Raw genomic sequence first — 21,355 nt, forward strand, 5'->3', positions numbered from 1 at the left:
TTTCGGAGACGAACAGGGGGACGTACTGACGCTTGCAACTTGGAGATAATCATGCGGTGGTCAGTCCAGCAGTCAGCACCTCGCATTGCACAGGTGATGTGCACGTCCTTGGGTCTCACGATGACGTAATCCAGCAGATGCCATTGCTTGGATCGTGGGTGCATCCAGGAAGCCTTGTGTTTATTTTTCTGTTGGAAGATTGTGTTGGTGATTGTCAGGTCATGCTCAGCACAGAGACTGAGTAGCCTCATGCCATTGCTGTTGACCTTCCCGATACCATGCTTCCCAATCACTCCTTTCCATATGAGGTGGTTTTTCCCCACCCTGGCATTAAAATCACCAAGCAGGAGGATTTTGTCACTGCTAGGGATGCGCTGTAGGGCCTCATCTAGTTTCTGGTAGAAACGGTCCTTTGCCTCATTCTCGGATGGTAAAGTTGGCGCATAAGCACTGAGAAGAGTTGCGTAGCGGTGTTTTGCAAGGGGAATACGGACAGACATGAGTCTTTCACTCGCAAAATCATACATAGGTCAGAAGTCACATCGTCTATAAACTTTCAATTAGCAGCCATACATGCTCATGTTTGATACATGATGTGGTATACTTTGGACCAGGAAACCTCTTAAAGCTTAAACCTATTATTTGTGGCAGTTTACACAGGCCAAACAATTTAAAAAAAATACGGCCATGTGCAAAACCCTATACTTCACATCAAAATATAAATCTACGTCAACATTGAACCTCATTTTGAACACAATCATTACATACTGTACATGTTGTCTGCAAATATAGTAGCAATGGAGTGGAGTACATAATTTCCCATACTCAGTCATGTTTTGGGCAACCCCAATTTGTTAGGCAAATGTCATCAATGACAGAACAAGTCCTCTTCTTGCACGTGACAGGAACTTGTGACGCACGTCTCACAAGTTCCTGTCACAAAAAATAGTTTCATAGTGTACACTTCGCGACTATTGCTTCCTGCGGGGCGATACCATCCTTTTTTTCATTCATCATTGACAATGTTGACATGCTCTGCGACCATTTGAACCTTCTGAATATATGTAGCTGCATACAGTAGTTTGTTTCATTTCATTTAATGCTGGCAATACCATGAAGTTGTCAGCAAGAATATATTTTTGGTCTAATTTAATATGATTGTGTGCTGGAAGGGATGTGGAAATAGGTTAATAGTCTGGTTTGTGGCCATTTAACATACAGTGGAGACTGCTTTTCAGTGATGGACATTACAAAGTGTGGATGAGTAATGTGCTTTGAATACTTGACATTTTTTCTTTGTGGTTTTAAGATCTTCAAATTAAATTCCATAGATCAGAATCTCTTTTGGTACACTCCACTCCGACTTTGCATCAGAATAAATGATTTTTTAATGTGTCACCTTCAAAGCCCACTCATCCCCTTCATGATAATGACCCCTTTTACACAGTCAACATTTTGTCCAGGTGATGATGTGTAGGCAGCACTGACTAAAAATGGGTAAACTGTTATCATGCACTGTTGCGGCAATATCCCACCTTTCCTCAGGTTGTCTAAAAGGTATTTTGTGAGTTTTCTATGTGAAAGAGGTCATTACAAAAATTCCAAATGTGCATGCTTAGTTTATATATCATAACCTCATGTTTAAAAAAAAGAAAATGCAAGTACAGTAATGGGTTTAAATGTAATCTTTATTATGTGATTAGATTCACTAGAACATGTTGACTGTGTTGTTGGCATTGTAAAGCAGGAGTGGGGCAGCACTGAGAAAAACAGTGTTTACACATTCAGCTGAATAAAAATAGTTTTACTGTCAAATGATGCAGAGCTGTATAGAAACGTTCACAAATACGATGGACAAATACAACATGAGGCAATTTAAGAGCCGACAAAGTGTTTGTTGGGGTCTATTTAGTTGGCCTCGTTCTTTGAAGCTTCGTCAAAGTTCTCGACAAGATCTGAAAATATATGAGAGAATAGTTACGAAGGTTTGTAATTATGGTATAAGTTACAGGACGCCATTGCTCACCAGGTACTTCATCATCCTCCTCTTCTGCAGCAAACATGGAGACGTTGCTCTCCCCAGCTAGGGAAGAAACAAACGGTGCAAATGAGTGGTGAACAAGACACATACCAATGGTGGTCTCACAGCATTGTTCCTACTTGGCTTGGGCAGGGTCTCCGCTAATCTCCTTAGGCTGGTCAGACTGTCTGCTCCCAGCTGGTTTAAGATACCCGGGAGCATTTCTGTGAGCTGTTTGTTCTCAGCGTGGCCTGTGATGGTGAAGGTGTTGGCCGCCAGGGAAGCTTGCACCTTTGGGTTGTTGAAGTGGATCACTGTGCCCTGGTTTGTGAACATGTTCACCTACAGGAATAGTTACATGGAGGAAGGAAAACTACAATTGGTGATCACAAAGGAAAAGGATCTTGCTTTTACAAAGAGTTGATGCCTCATACATCCATCCATTTTCTACCGCTTGTCCCTCTTTGGGAACATTCTCACACTATAAAAGGGTAGGTTTCTATTTTATAATATGCTTAAAAAATACTGACTTATTTCAGCTTTAATTTTGTGTTGGTTGGCGTACATAAACAGTACCTCACCACCGACTTGTTATTTGCAAAGCAGAATGCCAGGCTGCCTTTGAATGCCTTAACAGATTATGAATAATTGTGATATAAATAATTGTAACGATCGGAACGAAACTCAATGTAATGAAGTAAAAGTAGCGTTTTTTCTTCACAAAAGCACTTAAGTAAAAATAAAAAGTATGTTGCATTAAAACTACTCTAAAAAGTAAATTTTTTCCAAAAAATTACTTCAGTAAGTAAATGTAACGGAGTAAATGTAGCGTGTTACTACACACCTCTGGCTGCGAGAGCAATCTTCATTGACTTGTGGCACTTCTCATACACACACACATGCTTTCAGGTTCGCCCTTGATCTCAAATAAATAATGGCACTCCGGCGGTGTGCATAACTTTGCTTCTCAACACACCTCATACACACCTGGTTTGCCAGGGAATAAGACATTGCAGAAGGGTTCTGTGGTGACAAGTTTGCAACTTTGTTGTCATATTTGGTTAGTAGTGGGTATGAAATCAAAATAAAAGAGTGTCTTGCATTAAATCAAATACAAGCAGTCACGAAAGACAAATTAGCAGAAAACCAGACATCCAGAACAACCCAAATCACGGTTATTAATCCAAATTCCTAATTATGTTAGGTAATGTTCAAAAGGTTTGATTTGTGCCTGAAGACTGAACATGCAGGCATCCCAAAATAGTAATTTGAAGTTCGCATTGTCCTTTGACAATCACCTCTTCAAAGACCTCTGCAAGTTTATACTATGGCTAGCACCGACAACATGAAGCTACTGCTTCAACTGTTTTCAACAATGTCACACATATTCCCAAACACAAGGTAAAATGATTGTCCTTAAGTTTTTGTATTTTGAGTACACCAACAAGACGTGTGTGTGTTGACATTTAAGCTTGCTGTAATGTTATATTGTTTGGATAAAAAAGAGATTGTTGAGCTATTACCCACTTGTTATATTGGTTTGATATATATACAGTATGTATGTCTATATATTAGGGCTGTCAAACGATTACGGTAAAATATTTAATGGCGATAATCACATTGTCCATAGTTAACTCAAAATTACACGATTAAAATATTTCATCGCGATAATCGCATAGTCCATAGTTAACTCAAAATTAAGCGCAATTAATCACAGATAGGTATAATTTTTCACCATTAATAAGTGTACCCGAGACAGATCATTTTCAGGGCGGGTGGCTTCATATAGCTGCATGACAATGTTTTAACCATCTATATAAATTAATAAAATGTAATATTCAGCATGCTAATCATTCTGTAATTGAAGACTCGACCAGAACATGTTATAAAATAATTTACTAAATACTTCAGCCAGCCAGAAAAAATCCCTCCCTCAGGCCCACCCCCATATTCCTAAACTGGTGTGCTAGCATTTCCATCCATCCATCCATTTTCTACCCCTTATCCCTCTTTAAGTGCAAATATCACAGAATAACATTACAAAACATATTTGACAAAGCATGATCGTAATGTAAGACATTTTTATTTTGTTAATGTCAGGGTTTCCCCAAAATTGCCAAAATACCTGTGGCGGTGGAGGTGTGGTTGAAATGACATCAAGGCATGATGCATATATAGTAATATATAATAACATTAAAAAATATATAGATATATACATACAAATAATATGTAATAACATAAAAGGGATGTGAATATACATTTAAAACAAATCTGTTATTATTAAGTATTAACATATATATTTTTCTTACATATCGTTTTGTTCTATTTTTATATTGTTGCTGCTTATTGTACACTGTACTTTGAGATCATTTTTATTTTAGAGATTTATCCAATCCTTTTAGTCACTTTCTCTGTAATAGTAACGACTGGCAACAAATCTAACATCTACTTCTGGTGTTATTAGCGACTGTACTTGTGTTTAGAGACTCTGTTTAGAATCTGTCGCTCCATGTCCATGACTAAAAGCGAGCCGCAGACAGCCTGACGTCACACTTGCTTCGCGTTGCCAAGAGCCTTTCTCTCATTAAAAGCCGCCAGTGTCCCCTTAAATTGTAAAGATGGCTGTCCGCTGGTGTATCTCAAATATAGTACATCCACAGCGCGGACACGCTGCCTCCACTCCAGACAACCCCCGTGTGTATGTTAATGTGTATGTTAGTGTGTTACGATGGCCATTTTTTCCATGGTCTTTGAACACACCGTGTCAGCAGAGAATGAACAAGTGTTGTGTGTCTGGGAGTGAAACACGGAGGCAGACGTGTGTGCATAAAAGTTAAAGTTAAAGTACCAATGATTGTCACACACACACTAGGTGTGGTGAAATTTGTCCTCTGCATTTGACCCATCCCCTTGGGGAGCAGTGGGCAGCAGCGGCGCCGCGCCCGGGAATCATTTTGGTGATTTAACCCCCAATTCCAACCCTTGATGCTGAGTGCCAAGCAGGGAGGTAATGAGTCTCAGCATCAAGGGTTGGAATTGGGGGTTAAATCACCAAAATGATTCCCGGCGCGGCGCCGCTGCTGCCCACTGCTCCCCAAGGGGATGGGTCAAATGCAGAGGACAAATTTCACCACACCTAGTGTGTGTGTGATTGGCCATAAAAGCTAAAAAAAAAAAGTGTCATACTGTTTTCTCCAGGAGGCTACATTATATTACTTTATTTTGTTAGGTGTGGCGGCTAATATGAAGCCCGTACATTAAGGAGTAAAACACTAAACGCGTAGCGCTGTCATTTTGAAGACGGAAAAGTGTGTGATTGGTTTGAGAAAGTGTCTTGACATGTTTTGATGTCTGATTGACTGCAATAAAAAGTCTTCTTTTGACATCCTGCCTACCGTTTTTCATTTCTGTTGAGCTATCATGTCATCTTACTTACTAAAGCAGTCACAGTAACAATCTAAATGTTATGTTATGTTATCACTGCACCTCAACCGTAATCTGAACACGGAAGTGAAGCACCACCCACCTCTAGAACGACAAGCGCAGCAGGCGTTTGCTGCAGGGATGTTGTGTCTTCTCATGGCAAAAAAAGTCCTTTCTTGACAGGAGAACAACTTGTTGTGGATTTGAACCTGATATTTCCATAATGTGCCCTTTTCTTTATCCATGTCTGCTCGCTTGTGGCTCATCAGTAGCAAGTGAACTGCAGCCAAGTTACCCCACTACGGCACAGCAGGAGGGTCAAAAAAGAAGTATCCGGGTTAATTGGCCGTTAAAAAAAAAAGTGTGCCGTTATTGAAATTTATAGTTAACGCATTATTATCGTGTTAACTTTGACAGCCCTAATTATATATACACTTTAAAAACACTATGTGCGTGTGTATGTATATACAGTACAGGCCAAAAGTTTGGACACACCTTCTCATTCAATGCGTTTTCTTTATTTTCATGGCTATTTACATTGTAGATTGTCACTGAAGGCATCAAAACTATGAATGAACACGTGGAGTTATGTACTGAACAAAAAAAGGTGAAATAACTGAAAACATGTTTTATATTCTAGTTTCTTCAAAATAGCCACCCTTTGCTCTGATTACTGCTTTGCACACTCTTGGCATTCTCTCGATGAGCTTCAAGAGATAGTCACCTAAAATGGTTTTCACTTCAGAGGTGTGCCTTATCAGGGTTGATTAGTGGAATGTCTTGCTTTATCAATGGAGTTGGGACCATCAGTTGTGTTGTGAATGAGGTGTGTCCAAACTTTTGGCCAGTACTATACACGCACGCAAACACACACACGCAAACACGCACGCAAACAAACAAACAAACAAACAAACAAACACACACACACACACACACACACACACACACACACACACACACTTTAGTGTCTTCAGTGTGCAGTTTTTACTAAAATGGGGACTTCTGTCGAGGCTAGAACCAATTATTCATGTTTACATTGATTCTTATGGGGAACTCTGATTTACTATACAACGTTTTCAGTTGGCGAACCATGTTAAAGAACCAATTAAGTTTGTAGATCAAAGTTCCACAGCATTTCTAAATTAAATGATAAATAAATGATAAATGGGTTATACTTGTATAGCGCTTTTCTACCTTCAAGGTACTCAAAGCGCTTTGACAGTATTTCCACATTTACCCATTCACACACACATTCACACACTGATGGCGGAAGCTGCCATGCAAGGCGCTAACCAGCCGCCATCAGAGGCAAAGGGTGAAGTGTCTTGCCCAAGGACACAACGGACGTGACTAGGAAGGTAGAAGGTGGGAATTGAACCCCAGTAACCAGCAACACTCCGATTGCTGGCACAGCCACTCTACCAACTTCGCCACGCCGGTCAATTTAGTGCCGTTGCGCAGGTGATGCATTCAAGGATTAATGGATATATCAGTATTTGGTACTTTAATCTTTTAATCTTAATAATAATCGATTAATCTGTCGATTATTACTCCAATTAATCGATTAATAATCGGATAAAAGAGACAAACTACATTTCTATCCTATCCAGTATTTTATTGGGAAAAAAAACAGCATACTGGCACCATACTTATTTTGATTATTGTTTCTCAGCCGTTTGTAAATGTTGCAGTTAATAAATAAAGGTTTATTAAAAAAAATTAAATAAAATAAATAAATAAATAAAAAAACTCTGCGCATGCGCATAGCATAGATCCAACGAATCGATGACTAAATTAATCGGCAACTATTTTAATAATCGATTTTAATCGATTAGTTGTTGCAGCCCTAATATATATATATATATATATATATATATATATATATATATATATATATATATATATATATATATATATATATATATATATATATATATATATATATATATATATATATATATATATATATATACCTGTGTTTGGATTGACTCCCTATGCTTTGCAAAGTTTATTTGATTATTGTATTTTATATCTGTTTTATAGAAACAAAACTCCTGCTTATAAACATTTTCATAAATAAAGTGACAGGTAGTGATGGGTTGGGCAACACCTATGCGTTGGTGCAAGTGTGAAACTCGCTTCAAGAAAACGTCACATGACCGGTACAAATGCGATATTTACTGCATGTGGAGCAATATGCGTTTCTGCGAAAACATTTTTTTTTTTTAAATACTGAGCTTTTGAAACACAATCATTTTTTTCAATCCACTATGGTATAGAGCAAGACAGAAAGGGGAATGGTCTTTGTATCTACAAAAACAGTATTCATTTTTGTTTCATAGTTTGCTCCTATAGCACTCATTTTCCGCTTAATATACTGTATCACAATTTAAATTAATCATTAGTTTAAAGTATTCATTTTATTTTATGCAGGTTAAATGTCCCAATTGCCAGACTGACCTGTCTTACATAGAATTAAAGCACATACATATTTTTAAAAGGGCGCAGCTGTTTGCAACTGTTACATTTTTCAAACCAAAAATCTAACAAGAACATCACCAGCTAGCTTATGTTACTAATAGTAGTTACCATACATTATTGTGTGCTAAAAGCCATAAGTGGTCAGGATATAATGCTTAAAATCATTTGGAAAGTTAGCGATGTCCAGGCATCCCCGTAAAGGTGGAAAACAACCACTTTTAGTGGGACACACTGGATTTTCACAGGGCCGATTAAAATCACCCCCTATGGCTCCTGGGGACTCAATAGATTGAAAACCTATCAACATCACTGATCATTCTGGCATGTGTATAAGTCACATTATGATCTGCAATGCATGTGAAGTGTTGTCAGTCATGTTATGTGATTGTATGTGTAACATGTACATTTGTCTATGGCATGACATAGTGTGACTTGACCACAAGAAAATGTGGGACAGGGATGTGTAAGTGAGGTTTTTATTAGGGCTAATGTTGTGTTAATATGTATGAGTGCACATGTGTTACTGTGTACATTGTTTGAGTGTTGATATTACAATTGTGTTATCTATGACACTATATATTGCTCCTAAATTTCGCTGTGCTTCTAACTTTTTTCTGTGCTACTAAACAATTGTTTCATGTAGTAGCACCGGTGCGGTTAGTAAACAAAACTAAATGTACAGATCAAGGACTGCCAACACCTTAGCATTGTTGTGACTAAAGGCCTCATGGAACTGTTGTAGGTTCTCCAACTATCTTATTTTGTCCAATAAAAAAGGGTTTTGATGATGTCTAGAGAAGTATTTCCATCCATTTTATACCGCTTGTCCCTTTCGGGGTTCCGGGGGGCGCTGGAGCCTATCTCAGCTGCATTTGGGCGGAAGGCGGGGTACACCCTGGACAAGTCGCTAGCTCATCGCAGGATTTGATAGATATAAATCGAACTTGCATTAAAAAAACTTAATGCCAAAACGCAAAAAATTCCAGAGAACCAAACCTATCACGTGTGTTACCAAACTAACACCTTGCCACAACACCACAGAGGATTTGAAAAAGATGTAAATATGTCAGTTGGGTCTCTCAACTAGGTTGCCTGCAATTATGTCTAAGATCCAGCAGGTGTCAGTATCGAGCAACACAAGTACTACACTGTTTGACCATTGTGCAGGTCAGTGAACAAAGAGAGGGCCACGCTAAACAGCCAATCGCTTAACAGTATCAACTATCAAGTTTGGTCGTGCCATCTCGCTGTTGATTCTCTGAACGGAGCGAGAAGATAATTAAAAAATGAGTATTGCAAAGACAGAATAAATTGTCGATAAAATATGAAAAGTCACCTCAACAGTACGCCAGTTTTTTGCACTTTTTCAAACGAACAGTAGTCCTTTGCCGCGCCCATCTTTTCTTTTCAACCCATGTCTGTTCCCTTTTACCACAGGTAGTAACTAAAGTGCAAGACGGTATTACTAAAATAACAAAATGTGCTAGTTAAAAAATAATAATTGGGTCCAATAATAGTAAATATTAATTACTGCATAATATAAAACAATATTTGAATAAGAATAACAGACCCAATTAAATTTGTGTAACTTCCTGGCAGTAAACCTGCAAAAAAATACTCTTCTCAGTTTCTCAATAATTACCTTTTCGAACGTTTCACACTATTTTGTTACACTTTATTAAGCATTTCTTACATAATCCTTTTTTTGGACCTTAATTTAAAGAAATTATTGTTATGTGTTATTTGTGATTTTAAAACTTTGTTTATATTAATTTGTTTATATTAATTAAGTGTTTTCCATGGTTGTGTTGACCATTCCTATTCACCTTGATAGCTGAGGGGATTATAATCAAGAGGAAGGTTACACTTGAAATAAAAATTTTAACATTTAATGCATTTTTCTCCTGGTCCATATTTTCCATCTGTTATAAAAAATATCAATAATTATCGATATCGACCAATATAATGCAACAAAATGTTGTTCTTTTTTGTACTGTAAAGTTCAAATTTCAATGAAAATAAAAGGACGTCTAAGTCTAATATAAAAAACATATATTGTGCTAGTTTTCAGACATAACGTTCAGCCCTACTGCCAATAGCACTCAACAAAAATACATTAAAAAAAAATACAGTTACATAGTATACACGTGGTCCATATCAATATCGTCCGATTCTCTCTCATGGATGATCTGTATCAGAATTGGCAGCATAAACCCCTGATCGGAACTTCGTAACTAAGACCGACCTGGTAATAACATTGTTCAATACAGCTCTTGGACTTCTTGAGATATACCAGTAGCGTGATCCAGTTAAAAATACCTCCTCAATCCCAGAGATGTTGTTGACTCCCAGCTTCTTGAGGGAGAACTGCAGCTTCTTGTCATCTGCTGTCGCTGTTCTGTGCACAACCTTCTTCTTTCTACGGGCTGATCCCTGCAACAACAACATGCCTGTTTTCACAGTCAATGGTTGGAACGTACCAGAATTCAACAGGTCCAGCTTGTAGCCCAACTCACCTTACCACCTATGCGGACTTGCGCCTGCAGTTTGGCAAGCTTCTCCTGGTTCATCATGGACTCCTTCATCTGACACAACAAATATAGGTTTGTAAGACCTTAGACCAATAAGCAAAGTTTCGTCTTTCAAGACTGATTAAATGAAAAAATATTCAGCTCGATTAAAGTAGTCTGACAGGTGATATAGGCTTTGTAAATACAAATAACTGTCAACCAGGAATCTCCATCAAATACAACTTTAATGTAGAACAGCTGTGTTAAAAGAGTTAAAAATAATGCATCCAGAGACTGTTTACCACCTGTTTCGGACTTGTGAAAGCACTCGATCACTATGGCAGGGCATCTGTCGTTTCATCCTGGACAATATTCACGACAAATTTGTGCTTTGTTTTAAAGATGTGCCATTTGGTTTTACACAGTATGAGAAAAACATTGAAAGGGAATTTTACCTTTGCAACCTCATTATACTATTGGCTAAGTTTTATATTCATAAATGTAAGTTTCTTCAATACACGACCTGTTTTTTGTGCCTTTAAAATATAATTAGAACTTTACTTTAAAACACTTTCTACCTCTAACAACCAAAAAGCTGTGAAAACTATCATGTGGTGCTCCAAATTTGGAATATTTACAGAACTTGTGTGAGACTATGGCTTTGCACACAAATACATATATATACATATATATATATATATATATATATATATATATATATATATATATATATATATATATATATATATATATATATATATATATATATATATATATATTAGGGGTGTGGGGAAAAATCGATTCGAATTCGAATTGCGATTCTCACGTTGTGCGATTCAGAATAGTCTCATTTTTAAAAAATCTATTTTTTTATGTAATTTTTTTTTAATTAAAAAAATATATATTTTTATTTTTTTAATTTATCAATCCAACAAAACAATACACAGCAATACCATAACAATGCAATCCAATTCCAAAACCCGACCCAGCAACATTCAGAACTGCAATAAACAGAGCAATTGAGGAGACACAAACACGACACAGAACAAACCAAAAGTAGTGAAACAAAAATGATTATTATCAACAGTATCAATATTAGTTACAATTTCAACATAGCAGTGATTAAAAATCCCTCATTGACATTATCATTAGACATTAAAAAAAAAAAAGAAAGAACAATAATGTCACTGTGGCTTACACTTGCATCACATCTCATAAGCTTGACTACTGCTACTACTACTACTACTCTGCTTGCATGTCAGCAGACTGGGGTAGATCCTGATGAAATCATATGTATTGAATGAATAGAGAATCCTTTTGAGTCGGGAAAAAATCGTTTTTGAATCGAGAATCGTGTTGAATTGAAAAAAAAAAATCGATTTTGAATCGAATCGTGACCTCAAGAATCGATATTGAATCGAATCCCAAAGATTCACAGCCCTAATATATATATATATATATATATATATATATATATATATATATATATATATATATATATATATATATATATATATATATATATACTTTGCATTCTTCACAGCCCTAATATATATATATATATATATACTTTGCATTCTTCTTTAGTTGCTTTACCCTGGCGCTGTTTTGAACTGTTTCTGTACTTGTTTTGATTATTATTATTTTTTTGCTTGTATGTAAGACCGCCACTATCAAGTCAGACAGCTGAAGCCTAACATGGACTGCAGTAATAGACAGTCAATGTATGCTATGAACATCGCTGCATTGATTTTCAATTAAAGTTTACATTTTGTAAACAATGTGTCTGACACCCACAGTAGAAAGCAAGCTAATTAGCCACCAAAGCTAATAGACTAGCTAGGGCCTCGACAACGAGATGTTCGCATAGCTGGCAGTTTATTCTTCTACTAAAGAGTCATGCAGTGTAACTCACAGTCTACATTGCACGAAACTAATACTAAACAAGTTGAATTAGGTGGTAAAGTATCTAAAGAAGGGGAATTACTTGGGAGTGTATGGTCACGCGGCTCCACAGCAGATGGAAACTCGGAGAAAGGAAGAAAAACCGGACGTGACGTTTGAGAAATACTTTCTACCGGACGAGCTCGCAAATCTTTTTTAATAACATTTATAATATTTTTAAATTAGGGTATAATTTAATAAATCACACTGAAAGTGATATTTTTGTTTACAATTTTTACAGTTTTTGATTCGTACTATTCAAGATTGGCTTCGCTATACTGTCACGCACCCTGCATATCACTAATATATGTTATTAATTATTAGTATGTACAAGAAAATGACAATAAGTTATACAATGTTTATTCAATAAAAAAAGGGAACAATAATGTTACATTACTCTGAAACGGAAGTAGTCGTGTTATCCAAAATGGCGGCCCCCTTGGAAGCTTGTGACAACGTGATAACGCATTGAAATGCCCAACTCTTGGTTTTCTTGTATAATCGACTTTAATATCACATACTTCTGAAGCTCCACGTTTAATTAGTATATTCACCGGCTGTGCCTTGGATTTTAAAGGTAAGACCCATCAGATGGTGATTTAGTAATACATGCTAGCAGGTTAACGTTTAGGGCGCTAGCTCAGCACGTTGGCTCACGTCTTGTAGTTTTGTTATAGTTTAAGATGTATGTCAACAGTTTAAGACGTGTACTTCTTTGTACATAACTTTTCTAATGTAGGATGTGCTCATGCACGATTTTACTAAATACAGGGTCGTACGGGTGCTTAAAATGCTTGGATTTTAATGTGTTTTCAAGGTTTGAAAAATGCTTGAATTTTTGGTGAAGTGCTTGGAAATGTTCATCATATTTCTCAGCAGTCTGACTCAATAGGCTAATTTTAAAATGGAAACAAATAAAATAATTTTCCTTAATAATGAAAGCTACACGCTTGATCTGTTGGCTTTGCATGAGCCCTTACCTTAGGTTGTTGTCATGTATATACGGCTCTGTGTCCCCCCCCAAATGGTGCATCGGTCCATCATGCCGGGAGGTTGTCGTTTTAATGAACAGTGGATGGAAAATGACAAATACAAAATTTGGATAAAACGTGGACCAAATCCACGTGTAGCCTGCTGCAAAGTATGCAAAAAGGAAATCCAACATGGTTCAATGTATTTTTTGCTTCATTATTTTGGTTGTCTACTTAACTTTTGTGAATCAATCCGAGCTGAGTGCTGTAAGTAAGAAAAAGAACACAAATGGAGACACGTTTGCAAACACCAATGCCATTGCATAGTCTACAGAAACACTGCTTCATTTTCTATGCCCCATTCAGTTAATGATAATTGCTGGTTCAATGTGAGGCTTAGGTTTTAGCAGATTTTCCGTATTTTTCCTACAGACAGCATTTGGTGACCTCAAACAACAATGCTATGGATTGATTCACACTGGTTTTCGCCTTTTGAAGGGTACTGGAAAAACTGGAAAATTGATATTAAAAGTCCTTAAAAAGTGTTTGAATTTGGCCATGGGAAAGGTGTACAAACCCTGTAAATTAATCTTGATATTGATCATGATCTTGCGTCGTCTCTCTGTCAACTCTATTGTGCTTTACAGAAATGGCTTCGTTTAAACCTACAAAAATTCCTGTCTATCCAAAACTTGGAGAAAAAGTCACACAGGATACACTATATTGGAAAAACTACAAGGTGAGTGTCTGCAGGTTTGTTAAAATTGACAAAACGACTGCAATTGTTATGCACCTTTGTAGTGTTTTATATTTGGTTTTCAGTTGTGATCCTTTTTTTTTCTCCAATAGGCTCCAGTCCAGATAAAGGAATTTGGATCTGTCACTAATATTGACTACTCCCCTGTCGCCCCACATAACTTTGCTGTCACGGCATTCACACGGGTAAACAGACTTGTACAGTATTTTTAAATGATCCCTGTACTGCAATATTTACTGTAGTGTTTTAATTCTGTCATCACTGTTATGCTATGTGGGATTATATTACATGTAGATTTTTTTTTTCTAACACAGATCCACATTTATAACCCGTTGTCCCAAGAACCAGTGAAGGCATTCACAAGGTTTAAGGACACCGCATACTGTGGAAGATTCCGTTCAGATGGTCAGCTGCTCGTTGCGGGATGTGAAGACTCAGTTGTGAGGCTATTCGATGTCAGCGGCAGGGTACCCCTCAGGATGTTCAGAGGACACACAAAGTAGGTATCTTGAAATTATAATCCCCATAAATGCCTCATGCTGTGGTGCAGTTTGTAACTGTTATAACGCATCGATTAGACCCCGCTGCGATAACACTGCCCTTGTTTAGTACTAACATTTCTCAAAGGTTGGCAGTTCTGTAATATTGTCTCATTTTACTAATACCACTTATATTATGTCTATTATGTTTAATGGGTTTTACTGCACACAGAAAGCCAGTTGAATGATGAAATCTTGAGTGATCCATCGACTGAATTGAATGTTGATCTTAAGACTCTGACAACATTTAAAATGTACACGCTTTTCAACCTCTAGTAATGACTGTGGACCAATTGTGAGCTTTATCGCCATGTCATTTTAAAACTTTTAGAGCTGTACACGTGACGGACTTCACTGCAAACCAGTACCAGATCCTCACGGGATCTGACGACAACACCTGTCGGCTTTGGGACATCCCAAATGGGGTTGAGCTCAACAGCTACAAAGAACACACAGATTACGTTCGCTGTGGTGTCACAAGTAAACTCAGCAGAGATCTCTTCATTACAGGTGGGTATAGTGCTGTTACTGCTGCTGCGTATACATTGTTTAGATAATTTGGAAAAAGAGAAGTATTGTAAAAAACAAACAAACAAAAAAAATGTTTTCTACCCATAGGCTCATACGATCACACTCTCAAATTGTTTGATGCCAGGGTGGAAAAGTCTGTAATGACTATGGACCACGGCCAGCCAGTAGAAAGTCTACTTCTTTACCCTTCTGAGGGACTCCTTGTCTCAGCAGGTATCTATCTCCAGATTATTTTTTTAATTCAAAGATATTTAATGATGGTATTGTGTATTATCAGTAGGCCTGGGCCGATATTCCATAGGTCAATTAAACAAATGATAAATGAAAATTAAGGCGGCAAGTTTTCTAGCGTCGATAAATCGCCATGTGCATGCATGTTTACGGACTTCTAGAGCATTCACGCTTTTCATTGGTTTCAGCAGTTGCGTGCGTTTATGTAAAGAAGGGGGTGAAGTCCTCTTGTCCTTCATTAAGTGTCTTTGACTCTTTGTGCGGTGAGGCGGGGCAGTTGGCCCGATAGCATCATACTTATATTATGTCTATTATGCTTAACAGGTTTCACTGCACACAGAAAGCCAGTTGAATGATGAAATCTTGAGTGATCCATCGACTGAATTGAATGTTGATCTTAAGACTCTGACAACATGACACACACATGTCAGGGTTTCCCCTTAATGTTACTAAACGTGGCGCACCACCATGGCAAAATCATACATACGTTTTTTTTAAATGTATAGCTAAATTAGAGTACCGTATTTTTCAGATCAAAGGGTGCACCGCAAGTAGAGAGCATAAAGAAAAAGGAGCTCATTGACTAGAGAGCGGACTACAATGATTAGTGTGTGCACATTTTCAGGACTTATGCAGATCCCAAATACACATCAGCAGTGGCCAATAAGTAAAAAGTATAATAATATATATTATAATAAAACAATATTCGCAGAATATTGCGAAACAAATGCCAGATGTCTCCTAACAGGTACCATTTTAGGGTCCTTTTACACAGAGCATAATAAAACTCATATGTTGAAGCAGTGCTGTTCAGTGCGAGCATTAAAAATAGGTTGTGCAAAAATTTACAAAAAAAAGTAGCACGCGTGCGTATACATATACTCCTGAAATAAATCCATCCAAAATGTATCAAACTTGTGTAAAGTTTTCACCCATCTTGTATAACATGTTTGAAATAAACTTTAATCATAACCAAATAGACAAGTGATTGACGCGGAGGTGTCACTGATCACTCTGTCACACAGCATCATGAAGCAGTTGGCAGGTTGGTGTTTCTGTCTAAATGTTGGTGTTTGTCCTATAATAATGATTACCTATAAAAACACTATTGTTAAAGGTCAATTATTTTCATGTTACTGCTGACGTTTAAACATGTCCTCTTAAACCAGGGCACTTAATTTCATATTTTGTTCTTTTGTGTTTTTGTTGGCAGAAGAATTGAGCATAGCTAAATGTTTTTTTAAAGAAGATTGCAGATTATATTTAACTTTTCTTATATTAATTTCAAAGCTTTTTCTTTTTTCTTATCTCAAACCACCTCTTAAGTTGGGATCCTATTATGCAAAACCCACTTTTTTTACTTGTCGGTACCTGATTTTGTGTATTTGGGATCCCCATCAGGGCCGAAAATTTAAAACCAAGGCATGGTGGAGATACAGTATTTGGTTACATCAACGGATATTTCCATTTATGGGTTAGTTTATGGGCCAAACTATATATGATATGAGTTTTGATCCATATCGCCCAGCCCTACACTCATATTAGCGACAGTGCTAGCACAGTTAAGGAATGATCTCTGTGTTCGAGTGTTGCAGTAGGCCTTATGATGGAAATGTGCTTATATGGAGTTCAAATCCCAGCCGAGTCATACCAAAGACTATAAAAATGGGACCCATAACCTCCCTGCTTGGCACTCCGCAACAAAGGGTTGGAGTTGGGGGTTAAATCACCAAAATGATTCCCGGGCGCGGCGCCGCTGCTGCCCACTGCTCCCCAAGGGGATGGGACAAATGCAGAGGACAAATTTCACCACATCTAAGTGTGTGTGTGACAATCATTGGTACTTTAATCTTAATAATCTTAATAAGTATGAGTGCACATGTGTATCTTGTTTGAGTGTTAATAATGAAACTGTGACATTTCAGACATTTCTTATTGCTCCCAAAGGTTTTCTGTGCTACTAATTTTTTTCATTTAGTAGCACCGTGCCATCTTAAAAGTATGCCAGCTGTTTCACTGTTATCATGCTAATGTTAGCATGTTAATGTTTTATGTTAGCATTTTTACCTAGTTTCGTATTTTTAACCTAGGAAACATGTATTTTGTTACTTGCCACCATCTTAGAAGTATGTTTGATCTTCACCTGTGAGTGTGTTAATGTTAGCAAGCTAAAGTTATTTCGAGACTTTTAGCTAATATTGTACTTTGTAAACTTAAACCATAGATTTTGTTTCTTGGCGCCATGTTACACGTATGCTAGCTGTTCCCCTGTTAGCATACTGAGTTTATATGCCAGCATTTTGGCTAAACTGATACATTTACAGCTAAACTTTATAGATTGTTACTATGTAACCCTTAAAGTTTGCTAACTCTCGTAACTATACCAATGTTTAGTATTTCAAGATTCATACTACATTTCAGTACTGCTTTTGCTCTTCATTTCTCAAATATTTTTAACCTTTAATCTATTTCAACTTTCAGACCATTTCTACATTCCACTAGTATTTCAGTTTAGCGTCAGCTTTTCAACATTCAAACCCTTTCAGCATTTTAAACGATTTCAACATTGAAACCATTTCTACATTCATCCTACATTCCATTGGCATTTCAATTCAGCGTCAGCTCTTCAACATTCTAACTATTTCAACATTCAATCTATTCTTACATTCATACTACTCTGTCCGCATTTCAGACCAACTTCAGCATTGGAGCATTCACACGCAATTCCTTCAGGAATTGCCTCATCTAGTTATTATTATTATTATTCTTCCACAGATTTTGGCACGCTCTGCCTTCAACATTTGTCATCCGATTCAAACCGTTCCAGCTTCAGACTATTCAACTTATTCAGGAATCGCGGGCTTTCAAAGATACATTTCAAGAATTCCCGGTTTTCCAGGACATTTATTCCATTAAAAAATAATTGGCCATTCCACCATTTCCCCATTTTTCAACCGATTCAAACCATTCCAGATTCAACAAATTCCACTTAGCCTGGAAATTAAAACTATTATTTTTCCAAGTTCAAAAAAATTGCAGGAATTCCCAGAATTCCCGTTTTTCCAAACCCTGTTTTCACCCTTATTTCTGTCGACTACTCCTTCCATATTTTACAACATACTTACAAAACATTCCTCTTAATCAGGACAAAAAACAAAGTTGGTTTTTGAACTGAAAAAATTCCCGGTTTTTCCGAAATTCCAGGAATTCCCCTCACACATACACTCACACAAAAAAACAGCTTTTGACCATCTTGAAATTTCTCCCAGTGCCCTTATGTAAATGGCACATTTAAAAATGCTGATTATTTGCTTTCCTCAGGGGGGCGCTATGTCAAAGTGTGGGATCTTCTCAAAGGTGGTCAGCCTCTGGTGTCATTGCGAAACCATCACAAAACTGTCACCTGTGTGTGTCTGAGCAGCAGTGGCCAAAGGCTACTGTCAGCCTCTTTGGACAGGTATGTAAACAGTTAGTTATGCCCAACACCCAATGATACTACACTATGATCCTAAAAAGCCTGTCTTGATCCAACATCATTAGGCATTTTTAAGAGCCCTCTGATCTAATACATTTTTCTATTCAGGCACGTGAAGGTGTACAATACCAGCAACTACAAAGTGGTGCACAACTTTGACTATGCTACCTCCATCCTCAGTATGGCTTTAGCTGTAAGGAAATGAAAAAAAAGTAATATCTCTCATAGCTCTTTTTGGCTTACCGTGACCATTAATTATTATTTTTATTTTTCAGCCAGAGGATGAGACTATTGTTGTGGGTATGACCAGCGGTATTCTGAGCATCAAGCATAGGAAAAACCCTGAAGAGTCAAATAAGGTTTCAGGTCAACAGAGGCGGCGACCATCATACCGTGTGTTTGTGAAAGGAAAGAACTATGCCCCTAAACAAGTAAGGAAGCCAAAAGCAGTCTGATTCTTAAACGGGACCTAGGATGATTCTAATCTACATTAAGATGATGAAAAGGAATCACATCATAAATTTCAGGAAGCAGCCTCTGCTGCGTTGACACTATGTACTAAGATGTACTTGTAAGTACGGTGGTCAATCTGTGACATCACAAATGGCACACTGTTTAAAAACAACAACTCCGAAACACTGTGTTCCTGGGCCTCCAAAACTGTGTGCAAGCTGACGCCAAATGTATGATTTGACGCTTAGGTATTACCACGAGTATCCAACATCGTGACAAAACATTCATAAGTCAGAAAATGGTACAATCTTCATAAGTCCCTTTTAATGATAGTTGACTTCCAAGTTGTTTACATTTTTTTCTTTTTAAAGTAACAACGTGATTTATGTCATTACTAATTCAAACTGTTGCAGTCTTGATCCATTATACCAGTGGTTCTTGAAGTACCACTTCAGAAAACACTTGGCACTCCAAGTACCAACATTGACCAACAACGACCAACATTTCAAACACAGAAGCGTAGTAGGCCTAAATATTAATTAAAACAAGGCTTAGGTTTTATTTAAAGCCCTACTTAAGAACTTGCATTTTTGGTTGATTTTGGCGGCGCCAGTGGACCAAAGTGGTAGTGTTTTGCCAGAAGAAGAACACATTTCCTATGAGGACTTGCGCGTATTGCGTCAAACTGACATCATATCCACTGTAATATTGGCACAGATTACAAATATTATGTCTCTAATGGCAGACACTAACAAGAAATTATCTTGGTTTGCGCTACAAACATGACGCTACTACTAAGAATGTATCAGGGCGGGTACAAGTCCGAAGCAAAGAAAGACTGGCGGGAGACTTTTTTCGAAGGAAGTAGTGTGGAACCGCGAACGATCAAGCTGGTGGCTATTTATTGCTAGCACGCAAATTTCCGGTAGCTAACATTAGCTTTATCATTTTGATTTGAGCATCAAAAGTTACTTACTAGTTTAGCAGGAACAGAGCCAAGGTAGCATCGGCTAAAAATCCCTCCTTATCTTTGAGCTCACGTCAGCGAGTGAAAGCAGAGGCAATGTTGATCCCTGACTGTCCTTTTATGTAGGCTCCGTTTTTTTCTTTTTTTTTCCCCTCAGGCAAACCTTTTTGTTCTTTGGTTGTTTTGGGCCTTCGGCCAAGATAGCAGTGATTGCTCATAGGCTTTCTACTTCTTATTTTAGTTTTCTGGCGGCACGCTGGTGTCCGCATCGACTTCTGTCTTTTTAACGAATGGAGAAAGGGGGACTGACGTATGCCGTAAAGCAAGTTTTGTGTGGCAGGGTTCCTGCCACCCTCCTCAAAGTTGCTAAGTACCATTAAAAGCGATACAGACCCCCTGAGGCCACGACAGACTGGTTGTAAGTCAATGTATCATCCCAAAAGTTCTGATTTTTTTTTTATGAAGGTTGAAAAGTTACTTACTGCTTTAACAAGTATATATAATATTTTTGACCACTGTAACATTACACACACTTTGAACAGTAACACTGTTTGAGTATTTAATAATGTAATTACCGGTACCGTATTTTTCGGAGTATAAGTCGCGCCGGCCGAAAATGCATAATAAAGAAGGAAAACAACATATAAGTCGCACTGGAGTATAAGTCGCATTTTTGGGGGAAATTTATTTGATAAAACCCAACACCAAGAATAGACATTTGAAAGGCAATTTAAAATAAATAAAGAATAGTGAACAACAGGCTGAATAAGTGTACGTTATATGACGCATAAATAACCAACTGAGAACGTGCCTGGTATGTTAATGTAACATATTATGGTAAGAGTCATTCAAATAACTATAATATATAGAACATGCTATACGTTTACCAAACAATCTGTCACTCCTAATCGCTAAATCCGATAAGTCTCTTACGTGAAAGAGCTAAATAATATTATTTGATATTTTACGGTAATGTGTTAATAATTTCACACATAAGTCGCTCCTGGGTATAAGTCACACCCCCGGCCAAACTATGAAAAAAACTGCGACTTA

At 37.4% G+C, this 21,355-nt stretch overlaps 2 protein-coding genes across 2 annotated transcripts in view; one reads left to right on the top strand and one right to left on the bottom strand.

Moving 5' to 3' along the window:
- Nucleotides 1–1,670: 1,670 nt before the first annotated feature.
- LOC133632877 (transcription factor BTF3-like) lies at nt 1,671–12,504 on the bottom strand. Its single transcript, XM_062025655.1, has 6 exons — nt 12,422–12,504; nt 10,441–10,509; nt 10,244–10,357; nt 2,161–2,362; nt 2,027–2,083; nt 1,671–1,955 (listed from the first exon to the last, which is right to left on the bottom strand). Exons 2-6 carry the CDS (start codon nt 10,507–10,509, stop codon nt 1,909–1,911), a joined length of 489 nt encoding a protein of 162 aa, XP_061881639.1. The 5' UTR covers nt 12,422–12,504; the 3' UTR covers nt 1,671–1,908.
- Nucleotides 12,505–12,788: 284 nt separating this feature from the next.
- Nucleotides 12,789–21,355, top strand: part of utp15 (UTP15 small subunit processome component) — a 17,724-nt gene continuing 9,157 nt past the window's right edge. Inside the window, exons 1-9 of the mRNA XM_062024239.1 lie at nt 12,789–12,955; nt 13,997–14,088; nt 14,199–14,291; nt 14,421–14,605; nt 14,977–15,155; nt 15,264–15,389; nt 18,729–18,864; nt 18,991–19,075; nt 19,158–19,313. Coding sequence (XP_061880223.1) covers nt 13,999–14,088; nt 14,199–14,291; nt 14,421–14,605; nt 14,977–15,155; nt 15,264–15,389; nt 18,729–18,864; nt 18,991–19,075; nt 19,158–19,313 — 1,050 coding nt within the window. The 5' untranslated portion in view covers nt 12,789–12,955; nt 13,997–13,998. The remainder of the gene's footprint in view (nt 12,956–13,996; nt 14,089–14,198; nt 14,292–14,420; nt 14,606–14,976; nt 15,156–15,263; nt 15,390–18,728; nt 18,865–18,990; nt 19,076–19,157; nt 19,314–21,355) is intronic.

This window comes from Entelurus aequoreus, linkage group LG17 (genome assembly GCF_033978785.1).
Source record: "Entelurus aequoreus isolate RoL-2023_Sb linkage group LG17, RoL_Eaeq_v1.1, whole genome shotgun sequence".
Taxonomy (NCBI): domain Eukaryota; kingdom Metazoa; phylum Chordata; class Actinopteri; order Syngnathiformes; family Syngnathidae; genus Entelurus; species Entelurus aequoreus.